Source organism: Mauremys reevesii, unplaced genomic scaffold (assembly GCF_016161935.1).
Source record: "Mauremys reevesii isolate NIE-2019 unplaced genomic scaffold, ASM1616193v1 Contig96, whole genome shotgun sequence".
In the NCBI taxonomy this organism is placed as follows: domain Eukaryota; kingdom Metazoa; phylum Chordata; order Testudines; family Geoemydidae; genus Mauremys; species Mauremys reevesii.
This window is the reverse complement of record NW_024100913.1, coordinates 54760-78820: the sequence shown is the minus strand read 5'-3', so window position 1 is coordinate 78820 and position 24061 is coordinate 54760. Positions and strand designations below refer to the sequence as shown.

The 24061-nt window shown below is 48.7% G+C and overlaps 1 protein-coding gene across 2 annotated transcripts; it reads left to right on the top strand.

Annotated features, from left to right (window-relative positions):
• The first annotated feature begins 20869 nt into the window (after positions 1-20869).
• Positions 20870-23835, top strand: LOC120395111. 2 transcript variants are annotated; one of them, XR_005592474.1, is made up of 2 exons: positions 20870-23194; positions 23322-23794. XR_005592474.1 is itself a non-coding variant. In XM_039519276.1 (2 exons), the coding sequence occupies exons 1-2, from the start codon at positions 23003-23005 to the stop codon at positions 23775-23777; spliced, it is 648 nt and encodes a 215-aa protein (XP_039375210.1). In that variant the 5' UTR covers positions 20870-23002; the 3' UTR covers positions 23778-23835. The 2 variants fall into 2 exon arrangements, 1 of the variants encoding a protein (XP_039375210.1); XM_039519276.1 differs by having other exon boundaries at positions 23322-23835.
• Positions 23836-24061: the final 226 nt, after the last annotated feature.

Below are 24061 nucleotides of genomic sequence, written 5' to 3'. Positions count from 1 at the left end.
GGGACACATTCATATTGACACATTTAAATGAGAGGCCTTCATGCTCATCGGGGTGCCTCACGAGGGTTTGGGTTTCGGGTTCTGGCGTATCCATCAATGGCTGAGTCAAGGGCCCTCATGGGAACTGCGCTCATGTAGCGCTTTCTCCACACAAGTCCAAAGGCCCTCGGGGCTAACACAAAGTCTGAAGTTCTCACCAGGGTGGTGAAGGAGTCCATGTTTCCACGATTTCTAAAGCACGCGTCCTTGGTAAAAGATGGCCTCTTCTGCTCCGATTGCTGGGTCTTATGGGGTGATGGTGATGCGCTCTGGTTGGCAGAGAGCGCTGGGAGGAGTTATTAGAGGGGTCACACGACTCTCTTCTGGACAAGTCACCCCGCTCTGGAACATCACCGATTGGTCAAATCTGCTCTCAGGGCGGTGCTGTGTGGCTGAATCCCATCGTGATTCGCAGAGGGCAGTGGAGGAGTTCTTAGAGGGGTCACACGAACCTCTTCCGGATGGGTCACCATGCCCCGGAACACCCCTGATTGGTCAAATCCCCTCTCCAGGTAGGCCTATGGGGGCGAACCCCCTCCTGATTGGTAGAGGGCAGTGGGAGGAGTTCTTAGAGGGGTCACATGACACCCTTGGCTTCCGGTTATGTGTCCTCCTTGACCCCAGAAGTAATATTCCCCATGGGTGGGACTTCCAGTGACAGGTGGTCGGGGCTTAAGGGGTCAAGGGGCAGGGTTTAAGTGGCCAAGGAGAAGGGTTAGGGTTTGATTGATGGTAGGTCCCTTATACTATTTCCGATTTCGATACTACTGAATCCCACCCTGCCAGCATGCCCATTAACAGAAGGAGCCCACTAATTCCACCATCTCCCTAGCAACCAGTGGGCCTTGTAAGCATGGGCCAAAGTGGCTGAGAACAAGTGCTTGTTGTCCTGGGACACAGAGACTGATGATAAGAGACTCTCCTTGGGGTATGACGTTTAACCCCAGATTCCAAGATGAAAGCGGGGCCTGGGGCTTCAATGAGACTGATGGTGTGACTAGCCGGGAGTGTGAGGAACAGGCTGTGATCTGCCCTCACATCCCAGAGACGCTGGTTGTGGTGCCCCCGAGCCCACAGGGCGGGTCCCTTGTTCCCCTTAACCCTCTTCCATTTTTCCTTGTTTTCCTTACAGTTGCTGTTCAATAAATTGTATTTGGTTTGAACTTAATGTGCTGATCAGGGGTAGGGAAGCGGCCGGTGCAGAGAGAGTACCCCGGAGTGGGGCCATCCCCGAGCACGCAAGAATCTCCACTTTCATTTAAAAAATAGTAAATGTCTAGCCCGTCGTGCTTCAAAATGGGACCCCCCTAATGGTTCAAAAAGTATAAGGCAAATCAAAAGAATCCCCCAGATAATTTTAAAATCTCATGATTCGGGACGCCTGACTTGTTTGAATGTATTGGGTCGGCAGTTCTTGCCGATATGTGCGGGGTATGGAAGCACTTATCTTTACAGCCAAGCAACTAATTCGTGGGGAATAATTTAAGCTGTGAACCCATCCCATTGCCTCTTCACAAATTCTCCCTAAAAGCTACCAGGGCACTCAAATTTATCCCTATTTCAAAAATAATCGCGGGGGGAGTTCAATGAATAATTCTGCTTCAGGAACCAGTTTGCTAGTTAAAATGCACAGTGTGTGGATTGGACACTCAGGTCATATGACTTGACTTCTGTTCCCTGATTGGATGAGCAGAACTCCAAGAAATCTGATTGCTAGCATGAATTTATTTCAGAATTTATTTTCTGAAATTATTTATTCAGAATTTATTTTCAGGGAATGTAATGTACTATCGAGGAGACAGTGTGTTCCAATGGGCAGAGCACTGGCTAGGCAGTCAGGAAACCTCAGTGCAGTCGCAGTTCTGCTATTGACCTGTTGCATGAGCCTGGATGAGTTGCCTCTCTGTACCTCAGTTTCCTCATGTGTTTAATAGTCTACTAACCCGTACTGCCCTTTGGAAGGTGCTTTCATAGATTCCAAGGCCGGAATGCTGCTGTATCACTCAGGCCAGAAAACTTCCCCAAAATAATTCCTAGAGCAGCTCTTTTAGAAAAACATCCAGTCTTGATTTAAAAGTGGTCAGTGATGGAGAATCCACTACAATCATTGGTAAATTGTTCCAATGATTAATTACTCTCACCAATATAGATGTATGCCTTATTTCACACGGGCTCTGTTCAAGATGGTTTCTCTCAGCCACAGTCTCCCAGCAAAGTGGTGCCTGGCTCCCCCCTTGCTCAGGCTCTCTTCCAGGGGCCCAAAGGTGCTGGTGGTTTTGTTTTCTTAGGTGAAAGAATGTGGGGTTGTCTGCCCCTTTCTTTTCTAGCCCCTTGAGTCTTGGAAGCTGATTCTTCTAAAGCAGTGGTTGTCCACCAGGGGCACGGGGTCCACAAGTCCTGTCAATATTTGCCTAGTTTTACAGCAGGCTACATAACAAGCACTAGCGAAATAAGTACAGGTTAACATTTCATACAGGCAAAAGGAGAAAGTCAGCAATTTGTCAGTAAGAGTGTGCTGTGACACATCTGTATTTTAGATCTGATTTTGTAAACTAGTAGTTTCTGAGTGAGGTGAAACTTGGGGGTACACAAGACAAATCAGACTCCTGAAAGGGGCACAGTAGACTGAAAAGGTTGAGAGCCACTGTTCTAAAGGATCCCCTCAAAGCCAAGTTTATCCAAGCTGTGAGGAAGGTGACCTGAAGTCTGGTGGTGAAGGCTCCGTGTGTAACCCACACACCTCCTGGGAGTGGTGTCCTGTCCCTTCTAGTGGCACCAAGACCACTTAATGAGAAAGGGCTAAAATGAGTCTGCGCTGCAGCCTTTTAGCTCATGCGGTAGAGACTCATGCAGTAAGTTCCAGAGGCCCTAGGTTCAATCCCGCTCACCACCAACAGGGGTCTGTCAATGTTACAAGTCGGGGCTCATCTGGGATTTTAACCGGGAAGTCTCTGAGCTCGGGACGTGCTTCCTCAGCGAGGGGAAGTATGTAACCCACACACCTCCCGGGTGTGGTGTTCTGTCCTCTCTAGTGGCACTGAGACCATTTAGAGACAGTTAAATGAGTCTGCCCTACAGCCCTAGCTAGCAGCCAGTTGGCTCTTAGCTCATGCAGTAGAGGATCATGCCAGAAGTCCCAGGTTTGATCCTGCTTGCCAGCAACCAGGGTCTGTCAACAGTACATGTGCTCTCCCCCTCCCTCCACTTGTGTTTGCTGAAATGTAAATTGCTCTGTTCACTACCCATCTCCTTCCCCTGCTGTCTTTGTGGACAATATATACCTTCAAGTCAGTGGCCCTGCTGTGGGGAGCTGCATGGCACCATAGTATGCAAAACATTTTTATGGCTGATTTAGAACAACGCTTCCTTAGCTCTCATCCCCTAACGCCCCTACTCTCCTTGAGCTACACTGATGACATCTTCATCATCTGAACCTATGGAAAAGAAGCCCTTGAGGAATTCCACCATGATTTCAACCATTTCCATCCCACCATCAACCTCAGCCTAGACCAATCCACACAAGCGCTCCATTTCCTTGGCACTACTGTGCTAATAAGCGATGGTCACATAAACACCACCCTATATCGGAAACCTACTGACCGCTATACTTACCTACATGCCTCCAGCTTCCATCCAGGACACACCACACGATCCATTGAGCTATCTTGATTATCACTACAAAAGTTTGGTTTTTTTCTCCTGCTGATAATAGCTCATCTTAATTAATTAACCTCTTTGAGTTGCTTGGGCAACTCCCACCTTTTCATGTTCTCTGTATGTGTCTATATCTCCGAAGTATAAGTTCCATTCTATGCGTCCGATGAAGTGGGCCCACGAAAGCTTATGCTCAAATACATTTGTTAGTCTCTAAGGTGTCACAAGTACTCGTGATCTTTTTGTGGATACAGACTAACACGGCTCCTACTCTGAAACCTGCCAATTTAGTGACTGTTTGGAAATTTGAATTGAAATTGAAACATTAATACATACTTTAAAAGCATATACAGTGTATGTTAAAATACGTGTTTCTGAAAGTATAATAGATGTGAAAAGTATGAACCTAGACTAGCTTCCTTATACAGCTGTTGTTTTTTATGATAATGCCAGTTCATTCATTTCCATGATGTTGGCCAACCTAATAATTTTAAATGATGATTTGTAAGCAAAGTCTCAATGAGCTCTCCCTGACAACTAATGATGAGCTGGAGGCTGCAGGGAAAGGCTTCAGGACCAGATTGTATTTACATTCACACCTAATCTACCTAGGTATCCAGCAAACAGAGCTGTGTTGCCCAAGTGATAGATTTTGGCTGGGGTTGGGTTACAAATCACTTGAATGCGGGGGGTGGGGTTGGGAATGAAATGTTGTTGTTCTTATTGTATGAGTAAAAGGCAGTAGAACTGTATTAGCCTGTGCTGATTGAGGGCATCAAAAGAGAGGGTGGGGACCTGTCCCTCTCCACTGTTTAAAGACAGAGCTGATTAGGCTCCATAGATAGTCATTTGTTCTGTTAAGTGACCACTGCAGCTGAAATCACTGATAATCAGCTCTACGTGCTTAGTCCTGCTGTGGGGACAGTGTTCCTGTGGGGACAGTGTTTTTGTGTAAAAGACAGCCCAGACTGCACTAGCAGCGAGGTTCCCCCACGGAGAGTTCAGCTGAAATCACTGAGAGCGGGTGGAACCTCAAGAGACCAACTCGCAGAGGTCACAGTGGCAGGTGGCAGCAGAAGGTGACTGCGCAGGGCCATTGGCAACAGAGTGGTGGAGTGAATGAAGAGCCGTGGCCAGAGCGAACAGTGAGCAGCTGGAGGAACGAGCAAGGTGCCTTCTTGCCCCCCACCTGGGAGGTGGACTCACGTGAAAGCACCTCCGACGGCTTAAATAAGGGGCACGTTAAATAAAAATTTGTTTGATGGACTACATTTTAGTGACTTTGCTCCAGAATCCAAGATTATTCACTGGGAATGGAAACTTATATAAATATGTTTCCTAGTAGGCCAAGATTTTTAAAATGCAGTATTTGCCAAGGTTGTTATCTCACATTGTTGCTATCTTGAGAGGTCATGATGTTGGGGAGTTTCTGTACTAAACATTTGTATTCTTATAATTAATTTTTACATAAGAATGGTCATACTGGGTCAGACCAATGGTCCATATAGCCCAGTCTCCTGTCTTCCGACAGTGGTCAAGACCAGGTGCGTCAGAGGGAATGAACAGAACAGGGAATCATCAAGTGATCCATCCCCTGTTCCCCATTCCCAGCTTCTGGCAAACAGGCTAGGGACACTCAGAGCATGGTTTGTTAGTCTCCAAGGTGCCACGAGTACTCCTGTTCTTTTTAAAAAAGCAAACAGAATGTTAGGAATCATTGACTGCCGCTGCACATTGAGTGGATGTTTTCAGAGGACTATCCACAATGACTCCAAGATCTCTTTCTTGAGTGTTAACAGCTAATTTAGACACCACCATTTTGTATGTATAGTTGAGATTGTTTTCCAATGTGCATCATTTTGCATTGATCAACATTGAATTTCATCTGCCACTTTTGTTGCCCAGTCACCCAGTTTTGTGAGATCCCTTTGTAACGCTTCCCAGTCTGCCTGGGACTTAACTACCTTGAATAGTTTTGTATCATCTGCAAATTTTGCCACCTCAACTGTTTACCCATTTTTCCAGATCATTTATGAGTATGTTGAGCAGTAATGGTCCCAGTACCGACCCCTCAGGGATACCGCTATTTCTCTCCCTACATTCTGAAAACCGATAATTTATTCCTACCCTTTGTTTTCCATCTTTTAACCAGTTCCTGATCCTTGAGAGGACTTCCCTCTTATCCCATGATAGCTTACTTTTCAAAAGTCTATTTAAATTAAATACATTTTTTTAAAAAAATGTATATGTTTTTAGAAATCTAGACGTGTTATATCTTGGTGTCACTTGCATTATCCTTAGGTTAAATTTGCATCATCCTAACAAAATATTTAATTTATTCATATCTCTTTTATATATCTCATCGGTCCTGACACCCCCGCCCTGTAAATTCAAACACCTCCCCTAATTTCAATTCCTGGGGAAACCATTGGGTACCTCACAAGGCATATTTTGTACAAAGATTATTACCATCGCATGTAGGGTGTGACTAGAGGGCTGCTTTGGGTCACACATGCTCAGTAGGGCATCTCCAACGGTGGAGGGCCAATTCCACTCCCACATTTTAAAAAAGGAGGTGCCAACGTGTTCCGCCGGTTCAGCCAGCCCCAGTGAGAGACAGCTGTATCGGAAGGGCGCTGAAGATCTCTGCCCTGAGGGCTGATGTTCACAGGCCTGCTTTGGCTACCTGCAGCAAGCAGATAACTGCCAGGAGAAGGATCCCAGCCTATTCAAAGAACAGGGTGCTTGCTGCTTGGCCCGTGTACCTTTCAGTACTGAAGAAATCTGTATGTTAGATTCTGTTATTTTTCTTTGACCGGTATGTGCTGTATTGCTGTAATGATAAGAGCATGTCTCGATTTATGAGGCGTCTTAGTTAACTCACAGATTGTCGCCTTATCAACAGAAGAATTTTTTTGTTTAGTCTGAGCAGCTTTACTACACTGTGGTGTCTTTCCTCCAATTTGGAGCAATTCAGGGTACTGGCATCCGCACCTGTCCCAAGTTGCATACTCCACAGGTGGGAGTTCCGCTGTCGGAACAGACTGAACCTGCTCACTGTCCCTGCAATACAATGGAATTATTACGGGTACGGGTGTAATCAAAGTTTCGTGGGTTACACTCAGGCCGGGCCCTTGTCTCCGGCTTCTTAACGGAGCCCTGACTCTGCTCTCCCAGGAGCCCCTCTCTGCCTGAACACAGGTTGCTCTGACAGGCCCAGCTCACTAGGTGACATCTACCCTGTCTTTCCATCCAGACTGCATGGAAGACTGGAGAACTGAGCGGGATTATGACATCACAGGTATCAAGGAGACTGAGCAGCTGTAACATAAGAACGGCCACACTGGGTCAGACCAAAGGTCCATCTAGCCCAGTATCCGGTCTTCCGACAATGGCCAATGCCAGGTGTTTCAGAGGGAATGAACAGACCTCCTTTTAAAGTGCTTTGAGAGCTACTGATTGAAGATGTTAATAAGAGGTAGGGCTGGGGGAGGTGGCTCGGTACAGGAGCTGGAGAGAACTCTGCAGAGCCTGGGATGGGGGAAGAGTCTGTGGAGGGGTGAGCCTGGGGATGGCCTGGGGATGGCCTAGACTGAGACTGGCTGAGGGAAGATATGACCTAGAGAGGGAGTAGAGCTGAACTGCTTGCTTCAGCATCCCTGGATTGGAACCCAGAATACAGGGGCAGCCTGGCTTTCCCTGCCAGCCACCAAGGCTGGAAAGCCGCCTGAGAGAAGGGTTGGAAGGACCCCTGAGGCCGGAGTCAGGCCAAAGCACTGGCGTAAGGCCACTGGAGTACTGCTGTGTGGGAGTCTGTTACCCAGGAAGGGGTGGGGAAACAAGTCACCCCAATAACCCCTGCACTCCGGTGATTAATGCCAGTAATTACAGCCGAAGAGAGACCTGCCCGGATGTCATTCTGTGTGAATCCACCAGGGAAATGGCTCTCGAGCACTGACATGAGGGACAGGTGACATTCACCCTCATGTGGATGGCCTGTCCAAGGCCTCCATAGCACAGCCCCATGGCCGGGGATTATGGGGGGAGGAGAGGTTCAAGTGGAGGGACCATGCAATGCGGTCTTTAGAGCTCCAGGTGTTATGCAGCGTCTTCAGGGCCACCTGGAAACCTACAGGCATCTGCTGCTGCCTGGTGTGATTGCTCCTGCTTGGAGCTCCACTCAGTAAAGAGATTTAGTTTTTGAGTAGTCTTGCAATGTAATCCCATGCGATGAATCCATGTGCTATATGGCATGCTTACTCCATGAATCAGACACCCTCTGTCCCTATGGTGGCAGGGACGTGAAGTCTGGTGCTTCCGCTCTGCAGCCACGGGCCTGTGTCACCTGAACATAAGAACATAAGAACATAAGAATGGCCATACTGGGTCAGACCAAAGGTCCATCCAGCCCAGTATCCTGTCTGCCGACAGTGGCCAATGCCTGGTGCCCCAGAGGGAGTGAACCTAACAGGCAATGATCAAGTGATCTCTCTCCTGCCATCCATCTCCATCCTCTGACAAACAGAGGCTAGGGACACCATTCCTTACCCCATCCTGGCTAATAGCCATTAATGGACTTAACCTCCATGAATTTATCCAGTTCTTTTTTAAACCTTATTATAGTCCTAGCCTTCACAACCTCCTCAGCAAGGAGTTCCACAAGCTGACTGTGCGCTGTGTGAAGAAGAACTTGCTTTTATTTGTTTTAAACTCTCTGCCCATTAATTTCATTTGGTGGTCCCTAGTTCTTGTATTATGGGAATAAGTAAATAACTTTTCCTTATCTACTTTCTCCACATCACTCATCATTTTATAGACCTCTATGATATCCCCCCTTAGTCTCCTCTTTTCCAAACTGAAAAGTCCTAGCCCCTTTAATCTCTCTTCATATGGGACCCGTTCCAAAACCCTAATCATTTTAGTTTCCCTTCTCTGAACCTTTTCTAGTGCCAGTATATCTTTTTGGAGATGAGGAGACCACATCTGTATGCAGTATTCGAGATGTGGGCGTACCATCGATTTATATAAAGGCAATAATATATTCTCAATCCCCCTTTTAATGATTCCTAACATCTTGTTTGTTTTTTTTGATTGCTGCTGCACACTGTGCGGATGTCTTCAGAGTACTATCCACGATGACTCCAAGATCTCTTTCCTGATTCGTTGTAGCTAAATTAGCCCCCATCATACTGTATGTGTAGTTGGGGTTATTTTTTCTAATGTGCATTACTTTACATTTATCCACATTAAATGTCATTTGCCATTTTGTTGCCCAATCACTTAGTTTTGTGAAATCTTTTTGAAGTTCTTCACAGTCTGCTTTGGTCTTAACTGTCTTGAGCAGTTTAGTAACTATTTTGAGCTAAAGGACGAACCTGCCAAGCTAACTGCAGTTACGTCTACACTGTACATTAAGCCCGGGCTCTGACTCAGGTTTGAGCCCAAGCCCCACTTCCATCCATGCACAAATGAGTCCGACTCGGGTCAGCAAACACGCAGGGCCTGGGTCTTAGGACCCTACAAATGGGGGTTCAGGGTCAGATCCTGAGTTCTGCTGGGACTTGGGTCTAAGCCCTGTCATTTTGCAGTGTGGATACTGCTCAAGCCACAGAGCTGAGTCAGAAGGTCTGTGTAGTATAATATGGATGTGTTAGTATAACACTGACAGACCCCAATTGTCAGTGGGCAGGATCAAACCTGGGACCTCTGAAGCTTAGCCTAGGAGGCTGGCGTTTAGGTCATGCACTAGAGGCTCATACACTCAGCTTCAGAGGTCCGAGATTCAATGCTGCCTGCCAATGACTGGGCTTTATTGGCCCTAGAACCAGGGGCTTATCTGGGATATCAGATGAGAAGTATCCAAAGCTCGGGAGACGCTTCCTCAGCTAGGGGAAGTATGTAACCTATGCTTGCTTGGCGTGGCGCTCTGGAATATTGTGTGCAATTCTGGTCTCCCATGTTTAAGAAGGACGAATTCAAACTGGAACAGGTACAGAGAAGGGCTCCTAGGCTCATCCGAGGAATGGAAAACCTGTCTTATGAGGGGAGACTCGAAGAGCTTGGCTTGTTTAGCCTAACCAAAAGAAGGCTGAGGGGAGATGTGACTGCTCTCTATAAATATAAAGAGAGGGATAAATACCAGGGAGGGAGAGGAATTATTTAAGCTCAGTACCAATGTGGACACAAGAACAAATGGATATTAACTGGCCATCAGGAAGTTTAGACTTGAAATTAAATGTAGGTTTCTAACCATCAGAGGAATGAAGTTCTGGAACAGCCTCCCAAGGGGAGCAGTGGGGTCAAGAAACCTAACTGGCTTCAAGACTGAGCTGGATAAGTTTATGGAGGGGATGGTATCATGGGCTAGCCTAATTTTGGCAATTAATTGATCTTTGACTATTAGCGATAAATATGCCCAATGGTCTGTGCTGGGATGTTAGATGGGCTGGGATCTGAGTTACTACAGAGAATTCTTTCCTGGGTGTCTGGCTGGTGAGTCTTGTCCACATGCTCAGGGTTTAACTGATCGCCATATTTGGCATCGGGAAGGAATTTTCCTCCAGGGCAGATTGGCAGAGGCCCTGGAGGTTTTTTGCCTTCCTCTGCAGCATGGGACACGGGTCACTTGCTGGAGTATTCTCTGCACCTTGAAGTCTTTAAACCATAAGTTGAGGACTTCAGCAGCTCAGACATAGGTCAGGGGTTTGTTACAGGAATGGGAGGGTGAGATTCTGTGGCCTGCGTTGGGCAGGATGTCAGACTAGATGATCATAATGGTCCCTTCTGACCTTAAAGTCTATGAGTCTGTGTCCCCCTCTAGTGGCGCCCAGCCTAGCTAGAGATTGATGAGTCTGCTACAGCCTTAGCTAAGAGCCACGTGGCTTTTAGCTCATGAAGTAGAGGCACATATACTGAGCTTCACAGATCCCATGTTCAATCCTGCTGACGACTGTGGTCTGTTGGAGTTACATGTTGGCCGTGAGACCCAGCCCAGCAGTGATAAACCCAGGCTTACAATGCAGGGGGGTTACTAGAGCACAGACTGAGGACCTCACAAGGCATATTTTGTACAAAGATTATTACCATCGCATGTAGGGTGTGACTAGAGGGCTGCTTTGGGTCACACATGCTCAGTAGGGCATCTCCAAGGGTGGAGGGCCAATTCCACTCCCAAATTTTAAAAAAAGGGGGTGCCAACCTGTTCCGCCAGTTCAGCCAGCCCCAGAGAGAGAGAGCCGTATCGGAAGGGCGCTGAAGATCTCTGCCCTGAGGGCTGATGTTCGCAGGCCTGCTTTGGCTACCTGCAGCAAGCAGATAACTGCCAGAAGAAGGATCCCAGCCTATGCAGAGAACAGGGTGCTTGCTGCTTGGTCAGCTCAGGAGGGCGTGAGGACATAAATTCCAAATGAGCAGCGCATGCTTTCAATGCGTAGGATTAGTGACCCGTGTACCTTTCTGTACTGAAGAAATCTGTATGTTAGATACTGTTATTTTTATTTGACCCCATGTGCTGTATTGCTGTAATGATAAGAGCATGTTTCGATTTATGAGGCGTCTTAGTTAACCCACAGATTGTCGTCTTCTCAACAGAAGAATTTTTTTGTTTAGTCTGAGCAGCTTTACTACACTGTGGTGTCTTTCCTCCAAATCGGAGCAACTCTGGGTACTGGCATCCGCACCTGTCCCAATTTGCATATTTGTGGTGTTCTCCACAGGTGGGAGTTCTGCTGTCGGAACAGACTGAACCTGCTCACTGTCCCTGCAATACAATGGAATTATTACGGGTACAGGTGTAATCAAAGTTTGGTGGGTTGCACTCAGGCCAGGCCCTTGTCTCCGGCTCTTTAACAGAGCCCTGACTCTGCTCTCCCAGGAGCCCCTCTCTGCCTGAACACAGGTTGCTCTCACAGGCCCAGCTCACTAGGTGACATCTACCTTGTCTTTCCATCCAGACTCCAAGGAAGACTGGAGAACTGAGCGGGATTATGACATCACAGGTATCAAGGAAGCTGAAAAGCTGTAACATAAGAACGGCCACAGTGGAACAGACTCAGGGTCCATCTAGCCCAGTATCCAGTCTGTTCTGCTCTGTGCCTCAGTTTCCCATCTCAAAAAGGGGGCTAATGCTACAGACCTCCTTTGTAAAGTGCTTTGAGAGCTACTGATTGAAGATGTTAGGTAAGAGGTAGGGCTCTTTATTATCTTATGAAATAGGGTGCTTTTCTTAATGCGCCCACTGCTGGAGTCAAGTGATTTATTTGATAATCTCAGCTCTTTATTTTATTTTATTTGTTAGCCAATTTTAATCCCTCGTGGTTGCAAAGAGAAGCTGGAGAACGTGAATTGAGTGCACCCTAGCGGCTCAGACACCAGAAGGCAAATGAAGCGTTCCCCAGATGAATGTTTTTTGACGATCTCATTATTTGGAAGTCAATCTCAAGATTTTGGTGGGGCCCAGCTCAAGGGTTTTTGAATGCTTGGGCTGCCGATACTGTGAACGTTTTTGTGCCCTCGTAGCACTAGATAATCACTTCAGGGCTGCTTCTCACTTCAGGCTGGGAGATTCTGCCTCAGTCACAGGGGTTTAAGGAGTTCCCACAAGTAGGGGAAAAATGTCCTTTGCCTAGGGGCTTGAGAGTCATAGAGCTCAGAAAAGACCCAGGGTTTTCCTGGGAAACCTGATGCCCTCTCTCCTGCCTTATTCTGAGCTCAGCAGCTCAGCCCTCTTGGGCGATTGCCCCATCCTATCTACTGATCTATGTACAGCATTGACACCTCACAGGCTAGAGGGAGATTACAGGAGAGCAGCCTCATTGTGACCTAGAGACGACATCAGCGCCTGCCTGTTGCCAGAGCAGCAACCTGCCCTCAGATGTAGCCTGGCTACTTGGTGCTGCTTTGAGCGTATCTGTGATTCTTAGTGCCTGAGCCCGGCAAAATGAGATCACTCCTCCTCTTTCTCAACTCTGCCTCCTGCCTAAGGATCCTGCTGCTTTTTCTTGTGTATTATGCTGTGATCAGGCTCGCCAGATCTGAGGTAAGTGAGACTCCTTGAGAGATGGAAAGGCTGGATTGATGCCAGCTGAATGCAGGAACCAAACAGAAGTAGTTTTCAATCAGCAGGCTCGGATCATCTCCACCCAAGAGTCCTCAAAGAGCTGGCTCAGGAGGTTATTGGCCCACGGACATTAATTTTTTAACCAATGTAGGATTCCTGAGGGAATTCCAGAAGGCTGGAAGTGTGCTAATGTTTTGTCAATATTCAAAATGTTCAGGAGGTTGACCCAGCTTCTTATAGGCCACTTAGCCTGAAATAATGGACAAACTGATATGGGATTCAATCAATAAAGAATTAAAGGACGGGAATATATTCAAAGCAGGTTAACAATGTTTCATGGAAAATGGGCCATGTCAAACATAGATGTGACAAACTTAGACTTTTGGAAGGTGCAGTTTTTCACAGATTCCAAGGCAAGATGGGCCCATTTTGATCTTCTAGTCTGACCCTCCTGTCTAGCACAAGCCAAAGAACTTCCCCACAATCATGCCTAGTGCATACCTTGAATTAAAATGTCCAATTTTGATTTAAAAAATTGCCAGTGATGGAGAATCAGTCCACCATGACCTTGGTAAATTGTTCCACTGGTTAATTCCTCTCACTGTTAAAAATGGACGCTTTCTGTCTAGTCTGAATGTGTCTAGTTTCAACTTCCAGCCATTGGACCATGTGAGACCTTTCTCTGCTAGAATGAAGAGCCCATTTGTCATTATTTCTTCCTCATGTAGGTATTTATAGACTATTCCTCAAACCACCGTTAACCTCCTTAAGTGACATTGACTGAGCTCCTAAAGTCTATCACTACAAGGCATGTTTTGTAATCCTTTAATCATTCTTATGGCTCTTTTCTGAACCTTCTGCAATTTATCAACATCCTTCCTGAATGTTAGACACCAGAACTGGACACAGGATTGCAGCAGTGGTTGCACCAGTGCCAAATACAGAGGTAAAATAACCTCTTTTCTCCAACTTGAGATTCCCCTGTTTAGGCATCCAGGTACTGCAGGACATTTGGATTAAAAATTAGCACTATCCAATATCAATGGAGCACAGGTTAAAGGGATTGAGAACAGGCTAATGGCTAACTGATAGATCTCAAAAAGTAATTGTCAAAGGGCTCATCAAATGTGGGTGTCCTAGGGTCTCACCCCCACTTTGAGCTTGTGAGTTCAAAGATGGGGACCCGCAGGTATTCTCCCCCCACCCTAACCCTTAGGGTAGGTTTCTCGCTGCCACCACTCGATTAATTCGGTGAATCGAGACACCCCTCTGTTCCCCCCTCCTCCTTCCAGAGACTTTCCTGGGGAAGCACAGATCAAATCACAGAGGGAGAAAGATTCCTTTCACTTCCCTCTCCCTTCCCTGCTTTCTCTGCTTGGAGACAACCCTTGTCTCCACAGAGTGGCGCCTAGCTTCCTTCCCCTGAATCCACAGGTAAGGAACTTAACCAAGTCCTGAACCTAAAAGAGTTTATTAAAAGAATAAAAAGGAAAAATAAACAATCTCTATGAATCCTAGATAGACATTCATAGGGTCTAATCTTATTAATCCCCGGAGAAATTTCTCCCTTTTCCTCAGTACAAACAATACAGGCAAAATTACGAATAATCAATACAAACACACAGAATTGCAGACACAGGATTCTTATATGAAATTACCCAGTACTTCTAATACTCACTAGCTTGAATAGAAGAAATTAGTTCAGAAAGATGAGCAGGCTTGATTAAGCGTCTGGGCTGGTGTAGTTCCAGACAGCTAACAACACAGAACAAAGAAAACAGAGACCCAAGTTCCCGCTCTCTGGGATTTTCAAATTCTCTTCCCTGATTGGTCCTTTGGTCAGGTGTTTCACCAGGTCTGTGTTAACCCTTTACAGGTAGAACTTAACCCTTAACTAACTACTTATGACAGTGGGTGTTTCTAATTGGGCTCTGCAGGGATCAGTACTAGGTCTGATGCTATTCAATAGTTTTTCAATGACTTGGAAGTAAATACAAAATTGCTGGTGATAAAATGTGCTCATGACACAAAGATTGGCAGAATGGTAAATAACGATGAGGACAGGGCAGTCATGCAGAGAGTTCTGGAGAGTTTGTTTGGCAAATGGGGCCCATTCAAACAAAATGCATATTCACACAGCCCAACACAGATTTATACATCTGGGAACAAGGAGGGCCTATTCAGCTTTGGATTTAACGATCTTTAGCTTTGTATCATCTGCAAATCTGGCCACTTCACTGTTTCCCCCCTTTTCTAGATCATTTATGAAGATGTTGAAGAACTCTGGTCCCAGTACAGGTCCTTGGGGGACCTTGCTATTTATCTCTCTTCATAAACTCACCATTTATTCCTACCTTTGGTTTCCTATCTTTAAATCAGTTAGTGGTCCATGTGAAGACCTTCCCTCTTATCCCATGACAACTTACTTTGCTTAAGAACCTTTGATGAGGGATCTTGTTAAAGGCTTTCTGAAAGTTCAGGTACACTCTATCCACCGGATCGCCCTTGTCCACATGCTTCTTCACCCCTGTGACATTACGCCCCATATTCTTCATAGAAATATTGTTCTAGGAATATGGCATAACTAAGGTATGTTTTATGCAAGATGGGTCATGTGAGATATCCTTGGAAAGGTTCTGATTTACTGAATGGGATTATCCTATTTGGATGGATGTATCATTTCTGTATCTGAAGTTAGGAATATGGGCTCTGTATCAATTACAAAAGTGCTTGCACCAGGGGAATGCCCCCAAACAGTAGGCAATCAGCCTGGATGGGCCATTAGGAAGGACAATAGGACATGGAAGATGCTAATCTTCCTCCTTCCTGAGAAGTTTCCTGGGATGCTGCTTTGACACTGCAGGGTCATGTGATCATGTCACCTCATAGAATTATAGAATCCATAGAATATCAGGGTTGGAAGGGACCTCAGGAGGTATCTAGTCCAAGCCCCTGCTCAAAGCAGGACTAATTCCCAACTAAATCAACCCAGCCAGGGCTTTGTCAAGCCTGCCCTTAAAAACCTCTAAGGAAGGAGATTCCACCACCTCCCTAGGGAACCCATTCCAGTGCTTCACCACCCTCCGAGTGAAAAAGTTGCTTCTAATATCCAACCTAAACCTTCCCCACTTCAACTTGAGACCATTACTACTTCCTCTTTCATTTGCTACCACTCAGAACAGTCTAGATCCATCCTCTTGGGAACCCCCTTTCAGGTAGTTGAAAGCAGCTATCAAATCCCCCCTCATTCTTCTCTTCTGCAGACTAAACAATCCCAGTTCCCTCAGATGGACATCATTTTGGACTGGTGGTATTTTTCCACTAGGATGGAGGGGTAGGGGTGGTGTCAAACTGGGAGACAAAGGATTCCTGTCATAGCCAAGTCCTATTGAAGGCTTGGAAGTGAGTTAATCTAGGTTCTTCTCCACCACCTCCCTGCCCCAAAAGGAAGCCTGCTGAAAACATCTGGAGAACTAAAGGAACTAAACTGTGGGGGAGGAGGGAAGGGGCTGAGCCCAAGCGAGAAAGATCTAGCCTGTGAAAGGAATACCTGGCTAGTTAAGCTGCAAGCAGTGCAGTTTACCTTCAAGAAACTTTGCAGCTCTCAGGCAAGTGGACTGAGCTCATGCCAAACTGTTGTTGTTGTGTTTTGGTGTAAAACAGCTGCCGTTTGAGGATGCTCTAGGGGTTATATCAGCACTTGCTTGAGAGGATTTGCATGATCCATTTATGGCTTCACCACTCAGGAGTAACATCGCTATCCCAAATGGCTGCAGAGAAAACCCCGATATCATGCACTCCCTGAATATGTATCTAGGAAACACTGTTGTCCAGATGTCAGATTTCTCCCCCAGGATCTGAATTCCGTGCATGGTATCTGGGGTTAGTTGCATACTCTGCAATCCTAAAACCTGCAGAGTTTGATCATCTCTGCAGGAGAGAGAACTTTGCAGGCTCTCTCCTTCAATGCTTATAAACTCTGCAGGCTCCTGGTACCAGCAATCCCTGTTTCTCCAACCCCTGGAGTGTTGCAGTGACCCCTGTTATGGGTTGTGCTTTGTGCCCTATATTGGCTGCATCATAGGAAAGCACAATGCCTACCCATGATGCCTCAGAGTGCAATACTCTGCCAGAAGGAAAAATTTCCCTCTGGCCCCACATGGCAATCACCTCTGGCTCATTGTTCTCCCAGGTTTATTGAGGAGTTCTCTTCTAACCCTGCTGCTTTCTCTGTGTGTGGCAGGCTTCTCCGAGGAAGAGGAGGCCCAGAAAGACAAAAAAGAAAGCGAAAGGTAAGCAGCCCCTCACCCCACAGCTGCGGTGGCAGACTCAGGCCCCATGCAAAGCAGAGAAATAGGGTCTATTCCCCCACCTGCCTCCCCTCTTCCTGCGAAGGCACAGTCGTGCCCAGAGCCGTGCGGTGGCACTGGCTGGGGCTCCATTCACAGGCTGCCTCTGAAATCTGGGGCAGAGGGTGCCCAAGCAGCTCAATGTCTCCTTTATGTCTCACTTCTGGCAGCTTTTGGACGCTGTGCGGAAGAGTTGGAGGAGGCTGGTGCATCCCCAGAGACGTGGTAAGCAATGCCCCCCTCCATAAATCTGCAGTGGGTCAGTCCCCTCCTTTAGCGTCATGCAATTCATCCCCACCCAGGGGCAGTAGCCCGAGTAATCCCTCCCCTGCCCCGACCTATGTACCACGCAGGCAACTCTTCTCCTTTAGACTCCTGCAATTCATTCCCACCCTGCAGAAGTTGCCATCTCTAATCCACCCCCACGCCTTGTACAATGGGTCATTCCCTTCTTCAAGCGTCATACGGCTCCTTTAACCTGGGGCAGTGGGGGGGAGGGGTAGATTGTGTCAACTGGACTGGACCATCCTCTCCTGCCAAGAGCGGGAGAAAATGTTTTCTGGGAGCAGCCCCATGCACCCCGGGGAGGTGAGGTGGAGAGGTCAGGAGGAAGGCTGGCCTTTCTGGTACGGTGAGTAGGGGATTCAGGAGCACTTGGGTAATGGCCCATCCTCCAGTCCCCCAGCATAGGTTCCACGGAGGATTTGAATCCTGGAGCTAAAGAAGTAGCTGCATAGTTGGTAGCTAGAGTAGGCTGTTATCCTACATGTTGATTAGCTTCTGTGGAAGGGACATGACACACATGCAGCCAGCAGGATAGACACTCACCTCCTCAGCACTAGACAGGGATCACCTAACAATCCAGCTAACCCCAACCCAGAACATCCAAGGCCCGGGTATTGCAGGGGAGGAGGCTGCCTCAGTGGAGAAGGGGACAGGGAGCCTTTCGGTGCCGCACCTCTGGGTAAAAGAGGGCCTGCGGGCAGGGCCTGCACTCAGCTATCTGCTCTCTCTGTTCCACAGCTGCCCTGTGCCCCTGGAGAAGCTCCCCTTGGTTCTCAGCCTCAGGCTCGTTGAGAGGAGGCTACAGGACGTGGCCAGACACCTGGATGCAGTTCTGATACCGTAAGGCAACTGAGCAGGGGCACCAGAGTGGGGGCTGGGTGGGAGGGGATAATTAATGTAGAGAGGAGGGAGCAGGGAAAACCAGACACTCCAGCATCCTAAAATAACAGGTGAGATACCAGTGAAAGTGAGGTGAGGGATTATCAGAAATTAAATGCAGAGACTACAAGTTGGGGTTGTGAGTAGGATCAAATCCTTCTGTACGGCAATATCTGCCAGCAGGCGACTGTCTAGAACCTGCCCGTGCTGTGTCTGAAAGAAAAAGCAATCCAATAACACGCTGTGAGGGGGTGTCCACCCCACACAGAACTGGAAGGGGCTCAGGTGGCCAGGCAGGCCCATGAACTCCACAGGATGCACGTGGAGGAAGAGCCAGGGAGCAGGGAATTGATTGCAAGCAGGCTCAGCTGGCAGGAACAGACGGGCCTATAAAGCCAGGAAGCTGGCAAGAGACAGGGGCTGCGGATGGCAAAGGGCAGCCCCTCCCTGGGAAGAGGGGGGAGTGTTTGGAGCTGGTGCACCCAGAGCAAGGAGGGGAACCAGGAGTAGTGGGAAGCAGTCCAGGCTGGGAGAGGAAAGCCCAGAACTGCTGGGTTGAGGGTCCCTGGCCTGGAGCCCGGTGTGAAGTGTGGGCCCAGGTTTCCCTACCAGCCACCGAGGGCACGGCCCAGACCGGCGGGGCAGTGAACAGGAGGACTGTCTGGGTCACTGTGGGAGTGACAGGCAAGTGAAGGACTGTACCCTGGAAGAGGGGGAAACGCTGAGTGGCCTAGCCAAGAAGGGGACACTGCAGTTCCCGGAATGACAGAGAGATGATGTGACCACATGCGACAATTGGAAGGGGCATTGACCTCGAGAGCTAATCCCCAGAGTAGGCTCCAGACAAGCAGTGAGTGGGGCACCCTGTGATACACCCCAAACATGAGTCATCAGCTGGGTTCAAACCCAGGACTTTCAGGACCGTAGCACAGTCCCCCACCACCAGAGAAACTCCATTAACTGGGAGCAATAGTAGGTTGTTAGCCTCTAGTGTATCAGCCATTAGAAGAGGACAGTTTTCCAGTGGGTTAGAATGTAAGAACATAAGAACAGCCAGACTGGGTCAGACCAAAGGTTCATCTAGCCCAGTATCCTGTCTTCCAAAACTGGCCAATGCCAGTGCAGCAGAGGGAATGACCAGAAGAGGGAATGATCAAATGATCCGTCCCTGTCACCCATTCCCAGCTTCAGACAAACAGAGACTAGGGACACCATCCCTGCCCATCCTAGCTAATAGCCATTGATGAATTTATCCAGTTCCTTTTATAGTTTATAGTCTTGGCCTTCACAACCTCCTCTGGCGAGGGTTACACACACATGCTCACGTCTTCCTCACCCAAAGCAATTGTTGTTAGCTAATCTTTCTATTAAAATAACACTAGGTCCCCAGTCATGCTGAAGGCCCCATTGTGCTAGGTGCTGCACATGTGCTTGTGACGAAGGGGTTATCGTTCTAGATAAAATGAGTGCTGGCTCCCCCTCTCAGTCCTTCGTTACCCAGCTGATGTCCTTGTGTCGGGGTGTGGTGTGCAATGCATGCCTAGGCACTGCCCCATTGCACTACTGCTGGAAGGCTGCGCCCAAGCCCTGCCTTGGCTCAGCAGAGCCATGTCCCATCTGTCCCTGTCTGCTCTCTCCCACAGGCCGCGTGTGGCGACAGCTACAATGAGCCAGTTCTCCTATTCCGCTATGAAATCCACCACCGCTGCCCTCTGGAGTCCCAGCTCCTTTTCCCTGAGAGAAGCCGCCATCATTCAGTCGGAGCCCCTCTGCCACACAGGGGAGATCATGCCCTTCGCGAGCTGGGAAGGATCCACTCATCCCATCCAAGCCCAGCCTCTCTCCAGGCCTCCTGCCCACAGCAGACAAGACCGGGGAGAGCAGACCATGGGTCTGGACCAGACTTCAGTCCATGGCTCAGACTTCAACATCCGGCAGAAGCATCTGCAGAGGCGACTGGGGGCTCCACAAACCCCCATCCCGGGGGAGCCATTGCTGGGTGAGGGGGACACCAAGCAGCAATTGGAAGTAGACCCAGATCCGCCCAAATGTGGATTTCCAGCAAAGGTCCCGGAGCCCTTCAGATCCAACACCAGCCCTCAGCGTGCACAGGAGATCCAGGAGCCATGTGTCTGCCCCTGGGGAGCCCTGCTCCAAAAGGCCCACAGGATCATGGCATCCCCTGATGCCATCCTGGCCAGCCTTGTGCCCACAGCGGGGGTCAAGCTGCAGGATCACGTGGCTCAGAAATGCTGGCAGATCCAAACGAAGGCCTTTCCTAAGATGGTGCGAGAGTCGCACAGAGATGCTCCCCTCTGGAGAGAGACTGCCCTGCCTGGGCCACTCCACCCCCCTAGGGAGCCAGGCAAGCACAGGACAGCGGCATTCCCAACGATGGGACAACAGCCTGCCCACCCCATCGAACTCCACATAAGGCATCAGCATCCGGTCATGCAGAGGGGGCTGCTCACCCTGGACCCAGAGCCCCTGGCAAAGCTGCCTCACGCCGTCCCAGCCAGGGGAGCCCGTGTGGAGTTCAGTGAGATGGAGACCAATTTCCTGCAGACGGGGAGGCAAAGCACAAGCTCCTCTTCTTAGACACGTCCTCCAACGCCAGTGGAAGATATCACCATGGAGACGGGCAGGAATGATGGCGCGGCAGGAAAGCAGACTAACCCACAGCGCTGCACTCTGCCAGCAGGGGTGGGTCTGACATCGCCACCTCCAGGAACCACAGTAGCAGAGAAGACACTCGCAGCGACACTCCAAATGTATAGGAGCGAGTTGAGAAAGCCCCTTACCAGTGTGAGCGGCACCAAAGGGACTGAAGAGAAGCTGGAGCTGCACATGGAGAGGAAGGTTCTCTTGGGAGAAGGCTCCTGCCTGCGGCCAGGGGCACAAGCAGGTGAGAGCAGGGCAGATCCTCCCAGGACCCAATGGCACCAGGTTGCCCCAGAGGCACCAGGCTCTGAGCAGCTAACAAGATCCACCCTTGACTCTCTCCTTGCTGGGCAGGCTGCACACGACCTGCAGATCAAGCAGCTGACGGAAATGTTGAGCAGCTCCCGCCCCTTGGCGGGCCAGGTCTCAGTTTGCCAGCAGTGCCGCAAGGCATATCCAGGAAAGAGGAAGGGTGAGAAAACTCCAAAGGAGACATCTGCTGAGCTGCATGGTGTTCGAGACATCATGCATTCACATGGGTTCAATGGAACTGTGAATTCAAAGCTCTCCAGGGACCAGCCACCAATCAGAGTCTGCGAGAAGTGTGGTAAGCATCGACAAAAGAGACCAGCTGGCTCTGCAGGTGCTGACTTGCCGGGAAGATCCCATGGAATTCCACAGCGATGGACTCCAGGAGACTCCTCAGCATCATCCAACCGCAATAAGATGCCAGTGCTGTGGCTCCTTCCAGCAGACAAGAGCAAGACGCAGGATGGAATGGGGAAATGGGCTCCCCGCAAGCAACCAAAGATGGTGTCCGTTGCAACGAGTACAACAGGGCTTTCGCAAGCTGGGGAGAAAGCAAGTTGGAGTCCTGACGGTTCTCCCTCAAAGTCACCAAAGGCCTCCAGAGCTAGGACACCATCCCCTTCAAGGAGCAAAGTTCTCCAAAAGATGTTCATGTGCCTGAAGCAAACCTTCAGCAAGCTGCAACACAAAGTGAAGTCCCGAATGTCCAAGGACCCTCGATCCAGAACACCTGACACTAAATTTACAAAGCCACCCTTTTGGAAGGCAAGGGCCTCCAAGGGTGTACGGTTTCCATACTACTGAATCTCACCCTGCCAGCATGCCCAATACCAGAAAAGGCCCACAAATTCCAACCTCTCCCTATCATCCAGTGGGCCCGGTAAGCATGGGCTAAAGTGGCTGAGAAGAATGGCTTGTTGTCCTGGGACACAGAGACTGATATATAAGTGTCTCTCCTTGGGGTATGACATTTAAACCGAGATTCCAAGATGAAGGGGGGCCTGGGAGCTTGGATGAGATTGAGCGTTCAAGAATCAATCCTTCCTTCAAGAAGAGCTGACACTAAATTTACAAAGCCACCCTTTTGGAAGGCAAGGGCCTCAAAGTGTGTCCAGTAGTACTATTAGGGCCCTACCATCAATCAAACACAAACCGGCCCTTTGACTCCTAAAACCCCGCCCCTTGACCCCTTAAACCCCGCCCACCTATCACCAGAAGTCCCACCCACAGGGTATTACTTCCAGGGTCAAGGAGGACACATGACCGGAAGCAAAGTATGTCATGTGACCCCTCTAAGAACTCCTCCCACTGCCCTCTACCAATCAGGAGAGGTTTCGCCCTCATAGGCCTACCCGGAGAGGGGATTTGACCAATCAGGGGTGTTCCAGGGTGGGGTAACCCATCCGGATGTGGCTCGTGTGACCCCTCTAAGAACTCCTCCCACTGCACTCTACCAATCGCGATGGGTTTCGGCCGCATAGGACCAACCTGAGAGCAGATTTGACCAATCGGTGGTGTTCCGGGACGGGGTGACCTGTCCAGATGAGGGTCGTGTGACCCTTCTAAGAACTCCTCCCAGCGCCCTCTGCCAGTCAGAGTACAACACTATCACCCCATAAGTCCCAGCACCAGGGCAGAAGAGGCCATCTTTTACCAAGGACGCGTGCTTTAGAAATCGTGGAAGCATGGACTCCTTCACCACCCCGTGAGTACTTTGGACTTTGTGTTAGCCCCGAGGGCCTTTGGACTTGTGTGGAGAAAGCGCTACATGAGCGACAGTTCCCACAAGGGACCTTTGACTCAGCCATTGATGGATACGCTGGAACCCGAAACCCAAACTCTCGTGAGGCACACCGATGAGTGTGATGGCCTCTCATTTTCCACCCCCCTAGAGGTGGAAGGTGAACGCAGCTCAGGGGAATCATCGGAGGACAAGGTGAACGGAAAAGACATTGCTCAGGTAAATGAATGATTAAGAAGTGACTGTTGATGATGGGGTGTAATGGGGTTAGGTGTGGTGGGTTGTGTATATTTAAAAACAAGGAGTGGGAACTTACACTGTTTCTTTTCTGAAAATCTCTCCACAGCTTGACGATGCCTTTCTAGAGGACCCAGAGGCCCTGGACAGCATTGCATCAAGCAGCGAAGATGAACCGGGCTCTCCTTGTTTTTGCTCAATGCCGGTACAAATTGTTGAAGAGGACTCCAAGGATGACGGCTATGAGGAGTTTAGGAGACTTGGCATGGAACTAACTGAGCCAAGGCCACGTCGTGAGCGTAAAAAAGTCACACGGACTATTGTACACGTTGCTGTTTATGCTGTCCTTAATCAGTGCCTTAGGGAAAAGCTTTTTGAAGATTGTGAGGGCTGTGTGATAGATGCTGCAGCCCAACGGCACCATGACTGTGTGACTTGGACTTCAGTAGATCTAAACTTCAAGCCCCGGCGCCTGTGTGCTGAGTTATGTTTGGAAAGCTTATTAAACACTGTTCTTGCCATAGGTTATGCTACGCAATGTCTTTGCCTACCCAAGAACTTTTAGCGTAAGGGGTGACCTTAATAAATGCTGTGCAATTTAGTGCAGACCCTGGCCGTGTTTTAAAGAAAATGACCAAACGGGAAGATGCCTGTGTTGCATTCTTGATTTGAACTGGGACCGTATAGAATATGATTTCAACCAAGGTCCTGTAGTGGCACCAAATCTTTTGTAAAGGGGGTCATATAAGGGGTCTAAGACCAGGTTATGGGTTGCTGGTTATGATTATGCTGTCTGTATGAATGTGTCATTTTGTAGTTGAAGTTATGAATATTGGCTCTATCCTGTCT

What these genes read in the sequence shown, in the direction of transcription:
- LOC120395111 (XM_039519276.1), top strand. Translation starts at nt 23,003, where the DNA reads ATGAGCGACAGTTCCCACAAGGGACCTTTGACTCAGCCATTGATGGAT. An exon ending in ACGGAAAAGACATTGCTCAG is followed by an intron (nt 23,195 to 23,321) that starts GTAAATGAATGA and finishes ATCTCTCCACAG; the next exon opens with CTTGACGATGCCTTTCTAGA.